Source organism: Osmerus mordax, chromosome 13, assembly GCF_038355195.1.
Source record: "Osmerus mordax isolate fOsmMor3 chromosome 13, fOsmMor3.pri, whole genome shotgun sequence".
In the NCBI taxonomy this organism is placed as follows: domain Eukaryota; kingdom Metazoa; phylum Chordata; class Actinopteri; order Osmeriformes; family Osmeridae; genus Osmerus; species Osmerus mordax.
This window is the reverse complement of record NC_090062.1, coordinates 9,406,962-9,426,779: the sequence shown is the minus strand read 5'-3', so window position 1 is coordinate 9,426,779 and position 19,818 is coordinate 9,406,962. Positions and strand designations below refer to the sequence as shown.

The 19,818-nt window shown below is 42.9% G+C and overlaps 1 protein-coding gene across 4 annotated transcripts; it reads left to right on the top strand.

Moving 5' to 3' along the window:
* Nucleotides 1-700: 700 nt before the first annotated feature.
* Nucleotides 701-19,492, top strand: LOC136955574 (E3 SUMO-protein ligase PIAS1-like). 4 transcript variants are annotated; one of them, XM_067249292.1, is made up of 15 exons: nucleotides 701-724; nucleotides 7,076-7,577; nucleotides 11,369-11,453; nucleotides 11,620-11,667; nucleotides 11,776-11,866; nucleotides 12,411-12,545; nucleotides 12,819-12,924; nucleotides 13,295-13,368; nucleotides 13,625-13,785; nucleotides 13,894-14,027; nucleotides 14,194-14,392; nucleotides 14,771-14,907; nucleotides 15,000-15,037; nucleotides 15,162-15,385; nucleotides 16,001-19,492. In XM_067249292.1, exons 1-15 carry the CDS (start codon nucleotides 701-703, stop codon nucleotides 16,101-16,103), a joined length of 2,061 nt encoding a protein of 686 aa, XP_067105393.1. In that variant the 3' UTR covers nucleotides 16,104-19,492. The 4 variants fall into 4 exon arrangements, with proteins under 4 accessions (XP_067105393.1, XP_067105392.1, XP_067105391.1 ...); XM_067249291.1 differs by having other exon boundaries at nucleotides 15,998-19,492; XM_067249290.1 differs by having other exon boundaries at nucleotides 15,162-15,400; nucleotides 15,989-19,492.
* Nucleotides 19,493-19,818: the final 326 nt, after the last annotated feature.

Here is a 19,818-nt window from a genome sequence, read left to right as displayed (position 1 = left end):
TTCAAGACACTGGAATATGAGTTATCTCTCTTTCTAGATGCTACCTAATAAGAAAATGTTGCCTAAAGGTTATATATATACAAAATGTGCAATGTTTGAGTTCACACTTTGCAGGCCAATTTGGCATTAAGTAGGTTATCTGATGCCTCATTGTGTCTACTTCTTCTGTTCTTTTTGCTTCCATAGGGCCTATGTTTCCCTTAATTCAAACAACAAAAACGCCACTAAATTCCCCATCACCAAGATTCCAAACCTGTTCAGGGGGCTTTGTGTGTTTGACCAATGGTTTGTGTTTAGGGACATATTGTGTTAATTTGCATCTGTAGTAACCTAACACATACATTTGAACTCTGACTTTTTTGAAAATAGAACAAACTATTTGTGAAGTCTGTATAGTTCAATGGGAGGGTACTTATTGGTAAAGGTTTTTACAACCTTCTTGGCTCACTTTAAACTATTGTGCTGTATTGTATTGTATTGCACTGATAGTCTTGGATTGGATTGTGTCATGTTGTTATGTGTCGTTTGTAGTTTGTTGGTTGTTACCGTGTAGAACTTGATCGTGGTACTGTTCTTGAAATGAAACAGATTAGCGCAAAAAAACTAAACTGTTAACCATTCTGCCGCGCGCTCTCACGCAGCGTATGCGCAAGTAAGTCATCTGACAGCTCCTCATCGCGCTTGCGCTAGGAATTGCAAGATGGCGGAGAGTGCGGAACTGAAGGTAAAGCGCAGCTTAAAATCATTATGAATTGTAAAGGTATTACGCATTTGTATGCAATGACAAGTCTTCAACGCTTCTATTGAAACGCAACTTGGAATTTGTCAGAAATATAAATTCTGTGAACACAAAAGTAGAACTTTAATGACCCTTGAGTGCGAAAGCCTGACAATGTTATTGTTGAGACCGTTTTCCTACTGTAGCCTACTATAGCCTACCTGCCTATTTGCCTGATACTCAGCAGCAAAATAACATTTATTTCAAACAAGATTTATAATGCTAACAATCATTTATTCCAAACCCTCTGTAATTTGTACGGATCTGTGCACAAAAACTTTGTTGACAGTGTTGCAAAAATGGGTTAATTAGTTAGCGCCCGTTCTGTCGGACGCGGATTGGACAGTGTTGAGAGACAGAGAGATGCACTGTTATTGAAGTATCTTAAGTTCGTTTGTTACCAAAGTTATGGCAGAAACAAGAAATGCCAAAATTGTCATTCATATTAACTGTATTGAAACTATATTAATATTGTCGTTTCATATTAATTATCGAACAGGTCCAGTTTTCTGTCAGATGGAGTCATGGGTGTTATTCTGTTGTAATGACTGTCCAAATGGCATTGGTCATGGCAGAAATCTTATAGTTTAATACCAATTAAACATATTTCAAACGCATGGATTTTATTATTGGTGACAAAGACTTTTTCCATGTTAACGCAAAATTTGCATGGAAGTTTTTTTGCATGCCTTGTTTTTTCATGTGATGCATTTATTTATTGTCATGTAACTTTAATACTTTAATTCTGTTTGCCTGCCCACTGGAGTGAGATAGACTTTCTCAGTCACATGTCTGTGTTAAGTCACAAAGTGATTGCATGCCATACTTCCTCTCTCTTTTAGTAAATTCAACAAAATGTTGATGCATATTTTTTATGATGCAGACAAGCCTACTTTTCTGTCTGCATATTTCTGTCTGCATATCTTTCTTTCTCTCTCTCTCTCTCTCTCTCTCTCTCTCTCTCTCTCTCTCTCTCTCTCTCTCTCTCTCTCTCTCTCTCTCTCTCTCTCTCTCTCTCTCTCTCTCTCTCTCTCTCTCTCTCTCTCTCTCTCTCTCTCTCTCTCTCTCTCTCTCTCTCTCTCTCTCTCTCTCTCTCTCTCTCTCTCTCTCTCTCTCTCTCTCTCTCTCTCACACACACACACACAACACACATGCACACTAACAGCTCGCCAGCTAGGCCTAGTGCTGAGATTGCCCACTAACCTGCTGTCCTCCTCTCGGAGATTAAGGGTTTTGGAGAAGTGAGTTCAAACAGACAGTAGGGGTGTATGGGATTACTTAGTGGTGTATCAATCCACAAATGTACCCCTTTATATGATCCACTAGGGCTACCAGTTTAATTTAGCTACAGTAAGTGTCAATATTATTTGGGGTTTACCAACGGAAACAGTTTTATGTTTTCCTTTATTAAGATCTTCATCCACTGTCAAGAGTCTTTTAAATCTTAAATTGCACTGAGTCTGCCGATGCAGCATCCTGTCTATGGAAAAAATCCCTGCACTGGAGACTTACTCATACAGGTGGAGGCTTAATAGCGCTGGTGGCTAGGTTAATCCATAAATGACAGGTCCCTACTTCTGTTATCCATCTGTTCAACACCTAGCTATTTGACTAGTTAGCTAGTTATTTTCACTGCAGCTGTCTATACTTTTTGAGAGTATGAGACATCATGGATGATGACTATTTTCATCTCTTGAACAGCAGTGTAGACAGACTCCTAAGACGGCAAAGTGGGCAAGTTGAGCTAACAGATTGTACAGATGGAGTAGCCTAGTTTTGAATCCTGTTGGGACTTCTATGAAACCAACATTTCATCCCTAAATACTTTCCCTTAGCTTAAGATTTCTCCCAATTCCTTAGTAAAAGTTGGTCTCTGCAGCTTTATGAATAGGTTCAAGATAAGATAAATAGTTTTGTGAATACGAGCCCTGATCACCAAATTAGGTAATGAGGATAAATGAGCCTGCCTATTTCTCATATTTATTGGTTATAAAAACATGTCACATTTCTGGACCTAAAGGTCAAATTAGAACATAAACTAAGTGTAGGACAGTAGAAAGAAATGTTCAGGGCAGCCCACCTGACAGGTTGGTGATTATGATAACAGTGCCGTGGCTAGGTATTTTGTGTTTTATTTTGTTTGTGCCAATAAAAAAATTGCTAGGTGGTAACAAGCAATATGCCTCAAAGCTAGAAACATTAAATTTGATTGTGAAATCTATTATGCAAAGCATTTTTATCACAAAATCTGAACTTTTCTAATTTGTCAACTTTCCATTTGGTCAGGCATTCCACTTGCCTGACCAAAAAGTTAGTTTGTACTGCACAAGCCATCATTAAATTAACGCTGTTCCCTGGACCATCAATAAATAATCCACTGTACCCTTCAGTGTTCGCCCAAAGCAAAGTCTTTATGTCATGAACCTTGCTATCCGTTATTCTAGGAGCGGTAGAGGAACATTTTGAGTTTGCTGTTTTGAGTCTTCTGACAGGCAGCTGAAGATGAAGGGCCAGGACTGTATCAGCTCTCAGAAGAAGACTTTCTCCTAACTGGCAGCTGCTCCAGTACCTATTTGCAGGTCTCACAGTTTCTTTTCTCAGTTAACCCTCTCTACACCTAAGCTTAAGCTATTACACAACCACGCACATCAGACCTAGTTATAGACAGTGTCAAGGCTATTGCCAAATTGGGTTTCTTTAAGTAAATCTGGTGGTTTGAGCATAGGTTTAAGATGACATCATCTTTTGGAAGGAGGTTTCACTTAAAGGCTTGTATTAGGCTTGTATCTCAGACTAGTTTAGTAAGCTGTGTTGTTGCTGTTAAAGTTCTATATACACTGCCTGTTTCTCTTCTATGAAGTTGGGTTTAAGAATTGTGTTACTGTGAGATTTAAATAACAAGGCTCAGGTTGTGGCTCTCATTCTTTCACTAACTATGTAGATCATAAGAAGGTTGATGACTAATAGTAGAACTGAGAAACATTTGCACAAATCACCTCTTGCTGTGACCTCTAACCTGAGGGATATCACTCCATCCAGTCTCCAAGAACTACTTAAATAATATTTTCTGATATTTACAATTGCCCTAGCCATTGTGAATTAATTTAAACCGGTCAGCCTGATATTCTGTTTCCTGGAAAAGAAATATACTAGCTGTAGAATACCCTTTCACTGGTACCAGGCATGTTGATTTATTAGGTTATTGTTTATCCCAGTCTGCAGCAAACATTGTTAGAAACAGAATTCTGCAGCAAACATTGTTAGAAACAGAATTCTGGAAAGCACCTTCTGTTCTCTTTTATTTAAAGCCTTTCTCTTGTAGTTGCCTAACAAGACTTTGGAGAGATTAAAAACTATGTTTGTCTTTGATAATCATTATAAGACATTTTTACATCAGCTCAATGTCTTTGCCTTTCCCTCAACTCTTTTTTGGCCCACATTTTTTGATATTCTTCTCTTCCCTCCTTGTAGATGCATGAGGAAAGGATGGAGGCAAAATGTAATAGGGCTTCACTACCAGCATCCAGTTATTAGAAACCAAGATAGCTCCAGGATTTAGAAAGCAGTATTTGCCTATGGCAAGGTGGCATATCTGATTTTCTGCCAGACTCCTTCGGGTGCCCTACATCCATGTCTAAATTGTCTTTAACACTGGGAGCAGGAATGTTCCCTCTCATTTCCTCATCTCTTTCTCAGTCATGATGACCTGCATCAAAGTCAGTCAGTTATGACAAACAGAAAACAAAAACCAGATGCCCTACTGAGTTTGGTATTTGCGTGGATTTGATAATCTCCTCCAAGCCTTGGGGTAGCCAGCCGGATAAAAAGTTTGGGCAAAGGTGATCCAGGATTTAGACAGCCGAATACAGCAAAGCTCTAGATTACCTAGATAAGAGTCAAAAGCCCTCACTTTTGGGAACAAAAAGCGCAGAAAAACCTCTGTGAGAAGGACATGACATCTGCCTGATTATTGTTAGATAGTATCACAATTCTATCTGTGAAGTCGCTCCCACAGAACCATAGTCTGGTTTCACATATCAGCATTCAAAGTACAGACTGGATGGAGAAATCCAACAGGCCTGTTGAAGTATGAAAACACTCATAAGAATTGGGCAAGCATAAATACATTGGCCACATTATAAAATCATGGTACAGCGTCTCACTAGAAGCAATGGTAATGGAACCTGTTCCAGTCGCTGATGTACTTGTCCATGATAGGCCATGATCTTGAATGTGTCGCCGTTCATTGTAAATACTTCTGCTTCTTTTTTTCGATCAGCCTTTTAGCCGTCAGATGACATCAGTGAAATATCACTTCTGAAATATCACTCACTGTCAACTCCCGGCCTATATAAGTCTGATAGTTTTGCATTCCTTTGGTCGGAATATCAGTGAGGTGTTGCTCTAAAATGCGCCTTGTGCATGTGATTGCATTTACATGTGTGTATACATGGTTTGTGTGTAAACGGGTGCACATTTTTTGACTGGCTTTTGTTTTTGTGTGTACACACCTGCTGTGTGAGTGCCAGAGTGTGAGCCTTTTAGGACAGAGCACTAAAAAAGAAAATCATTGAACGTTTGCATGGGGTGTGACTGTGTGCCCCCAGTGGGTCGTAATTGTATGTGTGTGTGTGCTTTGTATGCGCTAGGTGGGAGCTAATGCATTTGTGTGTGTGTGTTTGAGTGTGTGTTTGAGGATTGTGCATTTGTCCTATCGTACGTGTGTTTGCTGGCCTGTTTGCTGCTAAGTCCTTATTCCCCCTGAAAAATGAAATGTGAGTTTATTGCTACACTGCAGTCATGTAGCTCAGTGCTTCTCCTGGCAGATGAAATGGCACATTCAAAGACAGTGGACTGTCCAGCCAAACCCAGCAGCCACAGCCCAGATTCACACCTTTAAGCTCCATTTTGTTCCTGGTCTCTTTTTAATATGACTATGCTGTTGTTCTGCATGGTTACCGTAGCTGCAGAGCAGTGGATTAGGAACAGGTGTGTGTGTGTGTATACGTGATTGTATGTACTCTTAATGCGGATTAGTGAGAGTTGGTTGTGCTTGTCTATCAGTGCATGTAGTATCCTATATGTGTGTGTGTGAGGGTGTTAATAACATCTAAGCCTCTGTTTAGTGATTTAGTATCATGATTGAGCCCCCCGTCATCCCCTTTTTTTGATCTCTCTCCCTCTCTTTCTCTCTGTCAAATCCTTTTTTTCTCTATTCTCTTCCCCCTTATCTCTCACACTAAAGAAAATGCCTATATGAAAAGACTCTTGGCAATATTAACTTATAAGCATTCGAAGACCTGGAATTGTCGAAACATTCTAGTACATTCTTGTAAGTAAAAGTAGAACAAGTTCTTCTTTACCTCTCCATCCTACAAATGTATCTTTCTCTCTCACTCCCACGGTAGTATGACTGCAAGAAGAAGGGAACAATCTCTCGGAAAGTTCAGTCTCTCGAGATAAAAAGCAGTGAATAAATGTCTGATTCCACATGTCTGCTTCAAAAAATATTATTGGCCACTTAATAGTCTTGAGATGCTGTTGAAGGTAAAATGTGTCATTTGCATCCAATTAGCACGGGAATGAATAGGAGCTCCTTTCTGATTGGTTCCAGTCTCCAGGGTTAGGCGAGTGTAAATCTCATAGTTCAGAACAGAAGTATAATGAAATCCGAGGGTGAAACATCATTTCTTCACCCGGAGGGAGAACCTTGATTCTGGACAATAGTCCTGTTGTTTTTGGTAATATGTTTCTAGCAAGATATTATAGAACAAACCTACTGTGAAAAAATCTTTGAATTATGCTTGATGAAAAGCCTTGAAAGAAAGAATATTCTAATGACCACCACAACCCTAATCCAATGCACAATCAAGGTTTATTCCAGTACACAGCTGTTACACCTGTTAAAGCACTGTAGATATGTTGGTCTACTGTACTTCAAACAGCATACATCACAAAAGGACTTGTTTGTGCATCGATATATAGGCTGGTGGTGGTCATTTGAATTTCCTTTCAATTGAGGCTTTTCACAAACCATAATTTACCACATGAAACAGTTTTTTGTTTTTAATTGATTCAGAGGATTAATGCAGATACTGATATATGTTTAGTGCCAATAACATTTATCGGTCTGTCTAGTAGCCTAACTAGTTGTGTGTATTGATGTGTGGTTGATTGGGGGCATATTTCAGAATGCGGTAAGAATGATTTAGACCAGACGGTATTCACTCTTGTTGACCAGCTCTTTCCCTTGTCAAATTTTTTGTCCCTCTCTCCCTCTTTTCTCCTCGGCCACAGCAAATGGTGATGAGTCTCCGTGTCTCAGAGCTGCAGGTTCTGCTGGGATATGCCGGGCGAAACAAGCACGGGCGCAAACACGAACTTCTCACCAAGGCCCTTCAGCTGCTCAAGGCTGGCTGCAGCCCCGCCATCTGCATGAAGGTCAAGGAGCTGTACCGCCGACGCTTCCCCACCAAAATGGTCCCCCCTACGGAGATGACCCTGCCTGGACCACACCACCCGGCCTCTGGGGGGCTGGTCAGTGGAGGGGGCGCCGTGCTGCCTGCTGGACTCACCCAGCTGGCATATGAGGGCCACGCGGGGGCGCCCTCACCGGCAGCGCTGCTACCTCTGTCTCTGCTGGGGCCTGGGAAGCACGAGCTGAGCTCCCTCACAGCGTCAGGACACCACCTGGGGTCAGCAGCAGCAGCCACGCTGCACCCTGTGCACCCTGACGTCAAGCTGCAAAAGCTGCCCTTCTACGACATGCTGGACGAGCTGATTAAGCCCACCAGTATAGGTGAGAGGGGTCAAATGTGTGGAATCTGGGATACCTCAAGAATGCATTTAGCACTTAACTTGACTCGCATTTGAAACATATATTTTACATTTTATTTTTGTTCAAAGGCTCAAAGCAGCAAACTTCATTCCTATCTATTGATTATCCAATTAATTTGCCTTATGCTGAATTCCAAATTTAAGGCCTGACATCTATGCAATGGGGTTTTCACTCAATTATAGTTTGTTTAGGTATGCATTACAAATCCAACTGGGCCTTGTCTGATAAAAATCCTTAAACCGACGGAATTCAAGTGCAAATCTATGGAAATGTATCCATGTTCCTACATTAGCATTTTAATTGAGTACAAAGGGATTGGGATTAATGTGTTGCATGTAAAACACATCACCTTCACCACAAATGTGCACATGCACACACACACAAACATCTCTCACTCTATTTCTCTCCCATCGTTCTTGCTCACAAACAATTTGCATGGAGAGTGATACATTCATGCAAGCATACACCTGTGCCTGCAAGCGCTTATCAGTTAAATGTCTTGGCCACACACACACACACACACACACACACACACACACACACACACACACACACACACACACACACACACACACACGTACACACACAGAAACATACCACAAAGAATTACTGAGCCACACATTCATACATACTTTCACGTAAATTATGCATCTACATACATTTTTCTACACAAAATGGAACAGGGACATATATGGGAGAAGACGAGGGAAAGGGTGAGAGGTGAGAGAGAGTTAGAGAATGGAATGTGAGGATGTGATGTCTTCCATCCTATCTGCAGGATAAAGACTATTAGTAAGTATGAAGAGCTGACCCTCTTCCTCCCCATAGGACAGCCACACTTTCGATGAAGGAGGGTGATCAATGCTAGTTTGCTCTCTCTTTATCTCTCTCCTCTTTTTCTCTCTGAGAGAGAGAAAGAGTCGTCGGGGTCAGTCCGATCTCAACCTCTCTTTTTGTGTCCAACCTTTTCACTCACACAGTTGTGTAGGCCAATGTGAGTAAATGTGTGCTTGCGCCACCTGATTAGTCTCTCTCTATATCCCCACCCCTCCATCGCACTCATTTTCTATTTTCCGCTGGCAAGATTCCCCTGCCTCATGCATCTTGCTCTCTATTATCTCTGTTATTTTATCTATGGCCTCCCCTCCTCTCCCCTCTCCTCCCCTCATTGTCTCTTCGTGTATCATTAGCTCTCTTAGTTGCCACCCCCCTGCTCTCTTTTTCCACCATTTTGGCTCCTTACTCGGTCTTCTCTCTTTCAAGCTGTACTTGAACATTGTTTGTCTCTCAGCTCTGGTTCTCGCTCTCTCCCCATCCCTCCTCTCATCTTCAGAGTAGAGACAGTTGCCTATCCCCTGCTCCTTGGAAAGACACTGATTGATTGTAATTAGTCTGAGAGAGAAAGTTTCACTGGCGTGGGGTAACTCCTTCTCCTTGAACACAGATCTCGCCATTATCATTGGCTTCATCATCAGGCGCAGACGTGAGCTTCTGTATTCATTATGCAAATCAATGTGGTGTGCATACATTATAAAGCAGATTTAATCACGGCAGATTATGGGCTCAGAGCAGAGGAATTATACATGTAACATGTGTGGGGGAGAGGGGCGGCTGTGGTATCTTGTGTGTGATGTTATCAAAGGAGAAAAAGTTTTGATGTCATTTCTCCTTTTGTAATGTCTAACTGAGGATGGGAGAAATCTTCACATTTAGGAAGTGGATGAATGCAACTAAGGCCTATTTCATCTCCACAGGTCTCCTCAGGTGGTCCCTGCATTCACAGGGCTCCACTGTTTGAAATGTTCCCATTTCGTAATGAATGTTAACATACTCTACCCAAAATGTCAGCTAGGTTTAGGCTAACCTTTCAAGGTTTAGAATGGTACATTAAATGGCTGCTGATGGAGCTCTTCCTCTCCAAACAAGATGGGCAACATCATGTTCAGCCAGGCCCAGAGAATGTGGCAAATATTTGGACATGAACAGGCTTTTCAGTAGTACCTCTCGTTAAAAGTGCTACAATAAAACTTTATAGTATTGCGTATGCCAGTGTTACACAACTTTCAGTTGTTTAAATTTTTGTACTGCTCCATGATAGCAGTGATGATGCCCAGTCAGAACAAAATCACTAGCAAATACACGCACACACTTTGCAACTAATGCACGTGCAAAAGTATAAACTTGCATGCACGCTCACTACCATCCTTGATATCACAACTATTGCTTTTCTAATGAACACACAACCAACCTATCCCTGCATAACTCAACTCCTGTCTGGATTTGAGTTATGCAGGGAGCTCAATACACCCACCACTTCACACAGAAACATGTCATGACCTCTGAAAACAGACCTCACAACTCCTACTCCTCACAACTACAAACTACAAAACCCACAAGCAGCACCGAATACACTGCTCAAAACACACACACTCACAGGTCACTGAGATGGATAAAGCAGACTCAGTTTTATTGTATTTGAAACATGAACCCTCAGGGATCTGTACTGGTCCTTCTCATATTGTATCTGTCCACATTGCATCCATTGGCTGTACTAAGGACTAATCTAATGCTGAAGAGAAAAGGGGGGGGGGGTGTAATCGGGAGGTTGGAAGAGGAGAGAGCACAAATGGAAAGGGGTAGCAGAGAGAGGGAGACTAGAAGGGGGGAGGGGGAAAAGAGAGAGCAAGAACAAAAGAAAGGAGACAGACAGACAGAGCTGTAGTGAGAAGCAGCAGGAATGGGAGAGAGAGTACAAGAGGAGAGATGAGTGGTAGAGCAACAGAAGGGGGGATGGTGGAGAAAGAGAGCGCAATCACAGGAGGGGGGGGGAGCGGGTACGTAACTGGAGAGAGAACATGAAAGGGAGAGAATGGCTGGAGAGAGAGAGATGGGGGGGAGAGTACAAGAACAAGAAAGAGACAGCATGAGGGAGGGAGGGAGGGAGGGAGGGAGGGAGGGAGGGAGGGAGGGAGGGAGGGAGGGAGGGAGGGAGGGAGGGAGGGAGGGAGGGAGGGAGAAATTGTCTATTTATAGAACGTGCACTCAGGAGACTGGTAGGAGGACATCTATGGTTGTTAGGAACTGTACTAACGTCTCTTAAGGATTTTTGTTATTTTCCTTTTCTCTTATGCTATTGCAGAGCTTATTAGGTGTAGTACGCTATAATATCACGCCCCCTAATCAGTAATTCAATCCCCCCCCGCCCCCGCTTGTTATCTTGGCTATCAGTGAGTATTTGTGTGTGTGATGACGCGAGTTACATGGGGGTGTACTCTTCCACACAAACAGACACACTTCCACATGCACATCTCCACCTAAACAGGAAGTAATAACATCTTTAAACCAAGCAGTCAGTAGAGAGGGGGAGAAACTTGAAGACAACCCCAGCCTTAATATCAACTTGTATCAAAAGGAAGGCAATCAAGCTGGTTTCAGTTGACAACTTACACAGAAGCTAATGATATCCAAATGCATGTCCGGCATGTTAATGCAGTTTATCTCTTTGGTTTTAATCATGCCTAGCAGTTACACACGCTCTGTGTGTTAAGCCAGATCTTTCGGATGCTTGGAAAATTTTGGATTGTGATGCTCTGGGATATTTTAAGGGCCAGCAGGCAGCTACAAAAATGTTGTTTGCAGCTTAAAAGACTCATGTAGAACTAAACCTAGGATAGTGCACCTGTATTATCCTTAGCCATTACTTTTTCTCAATCTCATCTCTTGCTTTTTTCTCCCTCCTTTCCTCTCTGCAGCATCGGACAACAGCCAGCGTTTTCAGGAAACGTGTTTTGCTTTTGCACTAACACCACAGCAAGTCCAGCAGATCAGCAGCTCTATGTGAGTGAGTCCAGGCTTCCAAAATATAAAACCACTTGCAGGTTCAGGGTCATAGCATACAGTACAACCAAGCATGACAAGCTCACAACATAAAAACAGCAATAAACAGTGTTTATGATTGAAATCATTAATAATGTATTTACTAATAAATGTTATATTTTTCTAGGGACAACTCGGGGACCAAATGTGACTTCTCAGTTCAAGTACAGTTACGGTAAAAGCCTTCCGCACTGAATACAGGCAAATATGTGACATGTTGGCATTACTGTAGCCTAACATTCGTGTGGAACAATAATATTGATCAATTATCTATCTTATGCAGGTTTTGTCTGTCAGAAACTAGTTGTCCTCAGGAAGATCACTTTCCACCCAGCCTGTGTGTGAAAGTGAACGGGAAGCCGTGTAACCTCCCGGTAGGAAGTGCTCCAGCTCTGTCCACAACCTACAAGACACCAACTATATCACAAAAGTGTTCCTTAAGTGTTGCTATTGGGACTAAAGACTACATATTAAATTGAGTCTCAAAATAAGCATTGTTACTGAACACAGCACACATGCATGGCACCTTTCCGCTAGGCTTGTAGAGCCTGTCATCTTTGACGGTGTGCTGGCTGTCTCTGCTTTCATTGTTACTGAGATGATTCCTGACTATCTGGAAAAAGAAAATCTTCTCTCACCCTTTCATACAACGATGATAAGACATCCCACTGCTCTTCCTCTGGATCTCTCTGTCCCCATGTCCTTCTGTATGTCTAACGCTTGACGTCTACCATCAAATCAAAATGTATTTGTATAGCCCTTTTTACACCCAAGTATGTCACAGAAGGCTTCACATACGCCCATAGAACTGCCCCTCAACCAACCTAAACCCTCATGTGTTTCCTTAACCTCCATCACCCTTTCATTCAAAGATGTTGACGTCTCTGTCATTCTGTCTCACCCCATGTCCCTTCCCAGGGCTATCTTCCTCCTACCAAAAACGGTGTGGAGCCCAAAAGGCCCAGCCGGCCCATCAACATCACCTCACTGGTCCGATTGTCCACCACGGTCCCTAACACCATTCTGGTATCATGGACGGCTGAGATCGGCCGGGTAAGAACAGGCTGAGGTCTAATAAGAGACACTTCAATCCTCAGTGGCATTCTGTGCTCAAGCTGGACTCGAAACACTTCCTGCCGAGGACAAATGTCAGCTACGCAATATGTGCACAGCGGAGTCGCTCCAACAGGTCTCATCTTGATTGGATGAATAGGCTCGTGTGTGTACGTGTGCAATGTATTTGAGAATGTAATGTTCAAATGTGCACAAACGCGTGTCTGCAAATATTTGTCATGTGTACGTTTCGTGTGCTGGGGGTGTTCACAGAGCTACTCCATGGCGGTCTACCTGGTCAAGCAGCAGACATCCACAGTGCTGCTACAGAGACTACGCTCCAAAGGAATCAGAAACCCAGACCACTCCAGAGCCCTCAGTAAGAACATCTAGCATGATGTGCTACCCGAGCATGCTAAGGAGTATGCTAAGCTACATGCTCAGTGTATTTCTAGGGATTTAGCCAAGGTACAGTTGGTTACCTAATACAGCAGCCACCTCGTTTGTCTGCGCGCTGTGCTTCTATGATACTCACATGTAGCAGGATTGCAGTCTGGTTTACAGGTTCAGCAACTCTTGAGCAGGTGTATGATTCTATGATATGCTTAAATTTCTCTGGGAGTTGTTTATAGGGTGAAGATGAAAAGTGAATAGAAATAAGAGGAGAAATGCGCCATTGGGAGGGTTGTGGTTGCGTTAGGTAGATTTGTAATGTGCTGTGTGTTTTTGTGTACTCTCCTCCCCTTAAGTCAAAGAGAAGTTGACAGCAGACCCAGACAGTGAGATCGCTACCACCAGTCTACGGGTGTCGTTGCTTTGCCCGGTAAAACAAAACACACACATGGTTCCACTCGTTCCACGTGTTTGTGCATCCTCGAACCCCCTATCATGTGTATCTTGTTTCAGAGAGTGTATAATGCCACCCATCCCCAAACCTCTGCTATGCCTCACTGTGCTTGATGCACCTGGCCATTTGTTTCCTTTAATCCCATCAATTTACCTGTGCTGTGTGTGTTTTTGTGTGTGTGTATGTGTGTTTGTGTGTGTGTGTGTGTGTGTGTGTGTTTGTTTGTGTGCAGCTGGGAAAGATGCGCCTGATGATCCCATGCAGGGCGCTGACGTGCTCCCACCTGCAGTGCTTCGACGCCACTCTCTACATCCAGATGAATGAGAAGAAGCCCACCTGGGTGTGTCCCGTGTGTGACAAGAAGGCCCCATTCGAGCACCTCATCATCGACGGGTGAGGGCAGCAGTGTTACTCTGAACATGAGAACAATACTCCAACCCTGTTGTTCAGCTTTTAAAAACAACAACAAACAACAAGGGCTCATATGTCTGTTTCTCTCAGGCTATTCATGGAAATTCTCAACACCTGTGTAGACTGTGACGATATCCAGTTTAAGGAGGATGGCAACTGGGCCCCCATGAGGTCAAAGAGGGAAGTGCAAGAATTGTCCTCAACTCCATGTAACGGTGTGGAAGGTGAGAAACAGCCGGGCAGTTCAACACCACAAGTGGCCGTGCGAGTGCGTAAATCGCTCATGCGGTCTCCAACACACCTTTGTCGTGCTTTCGCGAGGACACAAGTCTCTCTCTCTCTCACACACACAAACACGATCTCTCTAACACCCCCCCCCCCCTCCTTCAGGCTCTCGTCGGACTCCAGCCGCGGGAGAACATAGTGTGGTGTCCCACAGCACCAGTGACGGTGCTCACAGCAGGCAGGTGGAGGTGATTGACCTGACCCTGGACAGCTCCTCCTCTGAGGAGAGTGATGACCTGCCTCCCCCACCCAAGAGGGTCTGCCCATCCCTGTCGCCCACCTCACCACCCCCCATCAGCAATGGGTGAGACCCGAGAGGGTTTTGTGAAATAATTCCCTGTTTGCATCTGAGCACACAAGCACCAATCACATCCATTTAACCCCAGATGGACTCCAATCAGTTGTAGAAAAATCTTAAGAATTATCAATGGAAACAAGCTGCGACAGAGCTCTATGTCAACTGTCATAGCAAAGGGTGTACTTTCTGATTGCACTGTATATTGCACACACAGTGTATGTTTCTTTGTCAGATCATAACGCTCCACGGGACCAAAGAAAAGAACAAAATAAATGTTTTAACTCCTCAATGAACTCCTAAAAATAGCATGTCACCACTTCTGCACAAATATCTTCTCACTCTCTATGTTGAACCCCCCCTCTGTTTTCTTGTGTCCGTGTGTAGAGTGTTGAACCTGCACCCCCAAGCATCCCCGGTGAGCCGTACCCCCAGCATGCAGGCGGTAGACAGCAGCTACATCCCTCCAGTACCACCCCTCATCCAGGACTACCGGCAGTACTACACACCCAACGACCTGTCGGGTAACACACCATATCTCTCATTCCAATCTTGTTTAAAAGAAATCATCATATAGAACTAATAAACCAAGTTAATCTTGTGTTTGATTTAGCAGATCTGAATTTTTTCTCCTTCCTGCAAGGTGACAATCAGGTACAGTATGTTTCATCCATTCAAAATCTAGTATCAAACTGTACAGTATAACCACCGCCCTTACTGACAACAGGCAATGGCTTGTCAACTGTATTTATTCTCCCTTGTGTGTGTGCATGTGTAGCATTACAACATGGTGATGGCGGCAGCGGCGGCCGCCTCAGCATCAGATGACCATGAGCTGCTCCTCAACCGCTTCCTGCCATTCGGCTCCTCCTCCTCACAGCTGTTCCTGGACCAATCGAGCATCGCTTCCGCCGGCTCGGTGCCCCTGGCCACTCATGGCAGCAGCAGCTCAAGCAGCAGTAGCAGCAGCCTGGTGTCCTCCAGCAGCCTCAGAGACAGCACGCTCTCCCACAGCAGCCTCAAAGACAGCACGCTCTCCCACAGCAGCTTCAGAGACAGCACGCTCTCCCACAGCAGCCTCAGAGACAGCACGCTCCCCCTCAGCAGCCTCAGAGACAGCACGCTCCCCCTCAGCAGCCTCAGAGACAGCACGCTCCCCCACAGCAGCCTCAGAGACAGCACGCTCTCCCACAGCAGCTTCAGAGACAGCACGCTCCCCCTCAGCAGCCTCAGAGACAGCACGCTCCCCCTCAGCAGCCTCAGAGACAGCACGCTCCCCCACAGCAGCCTCAGAGACAGCACGCTCCCCCTCAGCAGCCTCAGAGACAGCACGCTCCCCCACAGCAGCCTCAGAGACAGCACGCTCCCCCACAGCAGCCTCAGAGACAGCACACTCCCCCACAGCAGCCTCAGAGACAGCACGCTCTCCCACAGCAGCCTCAGAGACAGCACGCTCTCCCACAGCAGCCTCAGAGACAGCACGCTCCCCCTCAGCAGCCTCAGAGACAGCACGCTCCCCCACAGCAGCCTCAGAGACAGCACACTCTCCCACAGCAGCCTCAGAGACAGCACGCTCCCCCTCAGCAGCCTCAGAGACAGCACGCTCTCCCACAGCAGCACACACTTGCACACAAACTCTGGCGTAATGGGCAGGACCAGCTCCGAAGTGGCGGCCACCGCCATCTACGGCGTCATGCCCGATGTCATATCGCTCGACTGACCCCTGTAGACTGAAGCAACCTGTTCTACAACAGCGGTCAGCGATCATGAGATTCTTTTTGTGATTCGGCTGCTGGACTGATATGAGAGCTTTAAGAGCTGTCAGGGTAACTGTTGTCTGTGGAGGACCCTTTACCTGACCCTCGATTGACCTGGAAACAGTTCTGCAGTTTGTTTCAACACCAAGTGGCTAGACTGGCCACAAATCAGTTAATTGTCTGAGGTCTGTGGCTTGGTCACTTAACTCAGTATGACTGAAGTGCTTCACTGGTACCATTTTGGCAAGAACTGCCTCGAGCAGAAAGAAGGAATTTTTATATGAAAATTTACGTTGTGTATAGAGAACAAAATCTATTTTCCTCTTTTACTTTTGTACATAAACTACAGACTTTCTCCTGTCCAAATGAGTTACTTCAATGGACATTTTGAAGTGGACGCCAAAGCATTTTTTGGTTTACACCGCATTATAAAATGTTCATCGCTTGCAAATCACAGCATTTTTTATACGTTTATTTTTCTTTCAACGGATTCCATTTCTAATGTAATCCTCGTCACACACATCCATTATATTACTTTTCTCTGAATCTGTGTTATTGCCGTCAAATGTGATTCACAAACCTGACACTGTCCTCCATCTAAGGCAAGGTAGATCCAAAAGACCTTAAGATAGTTTGGATGGTTCCAATGAACAAATGTACTTTCCAAAGTGGATCTCTATACATCTGTTCCTGTACCTATTATTTTAATTATTCATATAACTTATCTAACATAATATATAAACTATTAAATGCATTCCCCGGGGCCTTCAGGTTATTGTGACAGGGAAAGTGTGTAGATTAAACCTATTTTCTTTTCTGGAGTAGTTAAAGGCAGTTTAAGGTGTGATAGTGAGGGTGCGATTGATTGATTTAGATACATCTTTTCAATACTCAACCATCTCAATAGGAACTACACGGCTGTCTTAGTCTATCAGTATTTCAACTTGAACGACCTTAAACCTTTTACTGAAAAAATCTGTCCTCTGATTTTTAGTCTCTCTTAGTTTTTCAGGACAACTTATTATTTTACTACTTTTACTTTGAGCCTTTTCAGTCTCTAATTATTTTGTAGCTTTGCCAACCCCTGCTTTAGCAAAATGCAAAAAAACTGACTATGTATGGAAACTCAGTGCAGGTTAATCTGTATGGGACAGTGTGACATTGCTTTCAGTCAAGTATTTTCAAATTCTTTGTTAAGTCTCTGCCATCAATTTAACTCTAGTCCAATTATTTCAGTGCAAGTTTTTCAGAAATTAAATGACTGTTCAAATATATTTTAACTACCATTGGTGATGATAAGCTTTGGAAGAGAGGCTTAATTTTCAATATTGAATGTAGCAGTAAGATATGATAGAGACTTTTCTAAGACACCATGCTACCATTCCAAGTCTAACTTCGCTTTAATCAGCAACCAAAATGACTGTTGCCAAGTCACTTGTTCACCCCATTTGTTTTACAGCCCTTCACATATCTTTCCTTTTATTAACAGGACACAACAACTTTACCCACATGTTAGGTTTAGGTGTCTTTAGATTGTCTCTAGATGTACCCTACTGCCACCATTAGTGATATGAGGTGAAGAATATAAAGTTAGGGATCCCATGAGGACAGTTGCTTCTAGGGCAGGAAGTTTTATCTCCCCCCCTCTCCCTCCCCCTCTCTCTCTCTCTCTCTCTCTCTCTCTCTCTCTCTCTCTCTCTCTCTCTCTCTCTCTCTCTCTCTGTCTCTCTCCCTCTCAGTGTCTCTCTGATGAATCTAAAGCGAAACGCTTTATGTCAGACAGCTGCTTATATAATATATATATATATAAACATGGACCATTCTTGCCAAAGTTAAACAACAGCTGTGTTAGCTGTTTTGAATTTTAGTATTTTTCAGTAACTTGTGGTTGCTGTGAGTCAGGTATCAGTACAGCACTGAGAATATAAAGCACAGGGTTTGCTTCAGATGTGGGGATGACTGAAGACTTTACAAAGTATTTTTCCCTCTAGTTGCTCCAAGGCCTTAAAGGTAGACAGTTTTTTTTATCCAGCACAATGCACAGGATGTATCCATGTAGCTTTCTTCTCCTTCCCCATTGGGTGTATGATACATACTAACCAATGAGAATACAGAATACAGAGGTATTCCTATATAGCTTTGTTATTGTTCATGCAAAAGTAACACCCTGAAGTCCCATCTCCCTCTGCCAATAATAGATAAAGATCACAGCCATTTTCCATCTAACTTTGTCTCTGTCTGTCTGACACACAAACACACTCTTAGACACTTCAGCTCTAGAAGATTGGCTCTCTACATGACCATATGCTGTATTTTACCATGTTGTGCAGTATTTTATTTATTTTGTAATTTATATATGTATATAATATATTTTTACACTTTGTTGATACACATTGATATGTAAAAGAGAAAAAAAAACTTTTAAAGGTTTATGTAGTTTATTTAGTTGTGTTTGGACAGTGCTGTACTGTCAATTGTAGCTTTTATCATTCACATACATAATTTTATATGTATGTGTATTGCAACAGTTATCTGGCTTTTTTATAATGTCCCTATTCTGGTACTCAACCAATGATGGGACACAATGTTTGCAGTGAGCCTACAATTTGAAAGAAACGGATCACTTAAATGAACTTATTTATTTGAACTTATTCACTGGTCTCAGAAGTTTCCGACATTAATTGCACAACAATATACCTATTTACCTTTGCTTTGTCAAAGAGCAAGACTTTGCTGAATGTATCCCCATTATAACATTTTTGTTTACTGTATGCATAGAATAGCCCCACCCACTTCAACCCAAATAGGATTAAGCGGAGAGCTGTCGGTGTCACGAGTAACCATAACAATGCATTTGAACACCACCTGAAAAGTGAATGAACATGTTGCTGCTCATGATTTAAGACAGTATGACTGTTCTGTGTTAGAAAAAGGGAAATGTTATAATGTCTTGTTTGAATTTCTAAACATTTAAACCATTTTGGAAACTGAAAATTGTGCAAAAGTGGGAATTTGAATGTTTTACTGTCTTGTATCCAAAAATGAGAGAATTGATTGAAAATTGTGTGGGCCTACTTTAAAGGGAGTCTACTTTAAAAGTCTTTAAAAATGAACTAACTGAATCTAAACTCAGATTAGTATTCACTCACTGCCTTAACTTCACAGATTCAGTTTTCATGTCTCCCTTGTGAGAGAAAGGAAAGGCTTTTCTAGACAAGGAAAAGACTTGTAGGACCAATGCCAGTTTGTATAAAGTACTGAGTAAATATTTATTACTTGCATTGGAAGACGTTGTTTACTTATTGAATGTTATCTGTTCATGTAGGGAAATTTAGATGTATTAAAAAAAACACATTCAGTTAACTTGTTATGTTTTTAATCATTTACATTACATTTAGCAGACGCTCCTATCCAGAGCGATTTACAGTAATTACAGGGACATTCCCCCCATCTGGGAATCGAACTGGCAACCTTCAGATTACTAGCCCGATTCCCTAACCGCTCAGCCACCTGACTCCCTCAGATTAATCAGATTAAATGTTGCACTGAAGAACATGCAAGTTAAAAAGCATTTTAGTAATGGTGTAACTGTACACGTGGTGGCAGTGTATACATTTGTGGCTATGCAATTGCTTCGTTGGTTAAAGTTCCAACCATGGGTACTTGGGTAGCACAGGG

What these genes read in the sequence shown, in the direction of transcription:
- LOC136955574 (XM_067249289.1), top strand. Translation starts at nt 701, where the DNA reads ATGGCGGAGAGTGCGGAACTGAAG. An exon ending in TCAGTTCAAGTACAGTTACG is followed by an intron (nt 11,668 to 11,775) that starts GTAAAAGCCTTC and finishes TATCTTATGCAG; the next exon opens with GTTTTGTCTGTCAGAAACTA. An exon ending in GAGCACCTCATCATCGACGG is followed by an intron (nt 13,786 to 13,893) that starts GTGAGGGCAGCA and finishes TGTTTCTCTCAG; the next exon opens with GCTATTCATGGAAATTCTCA.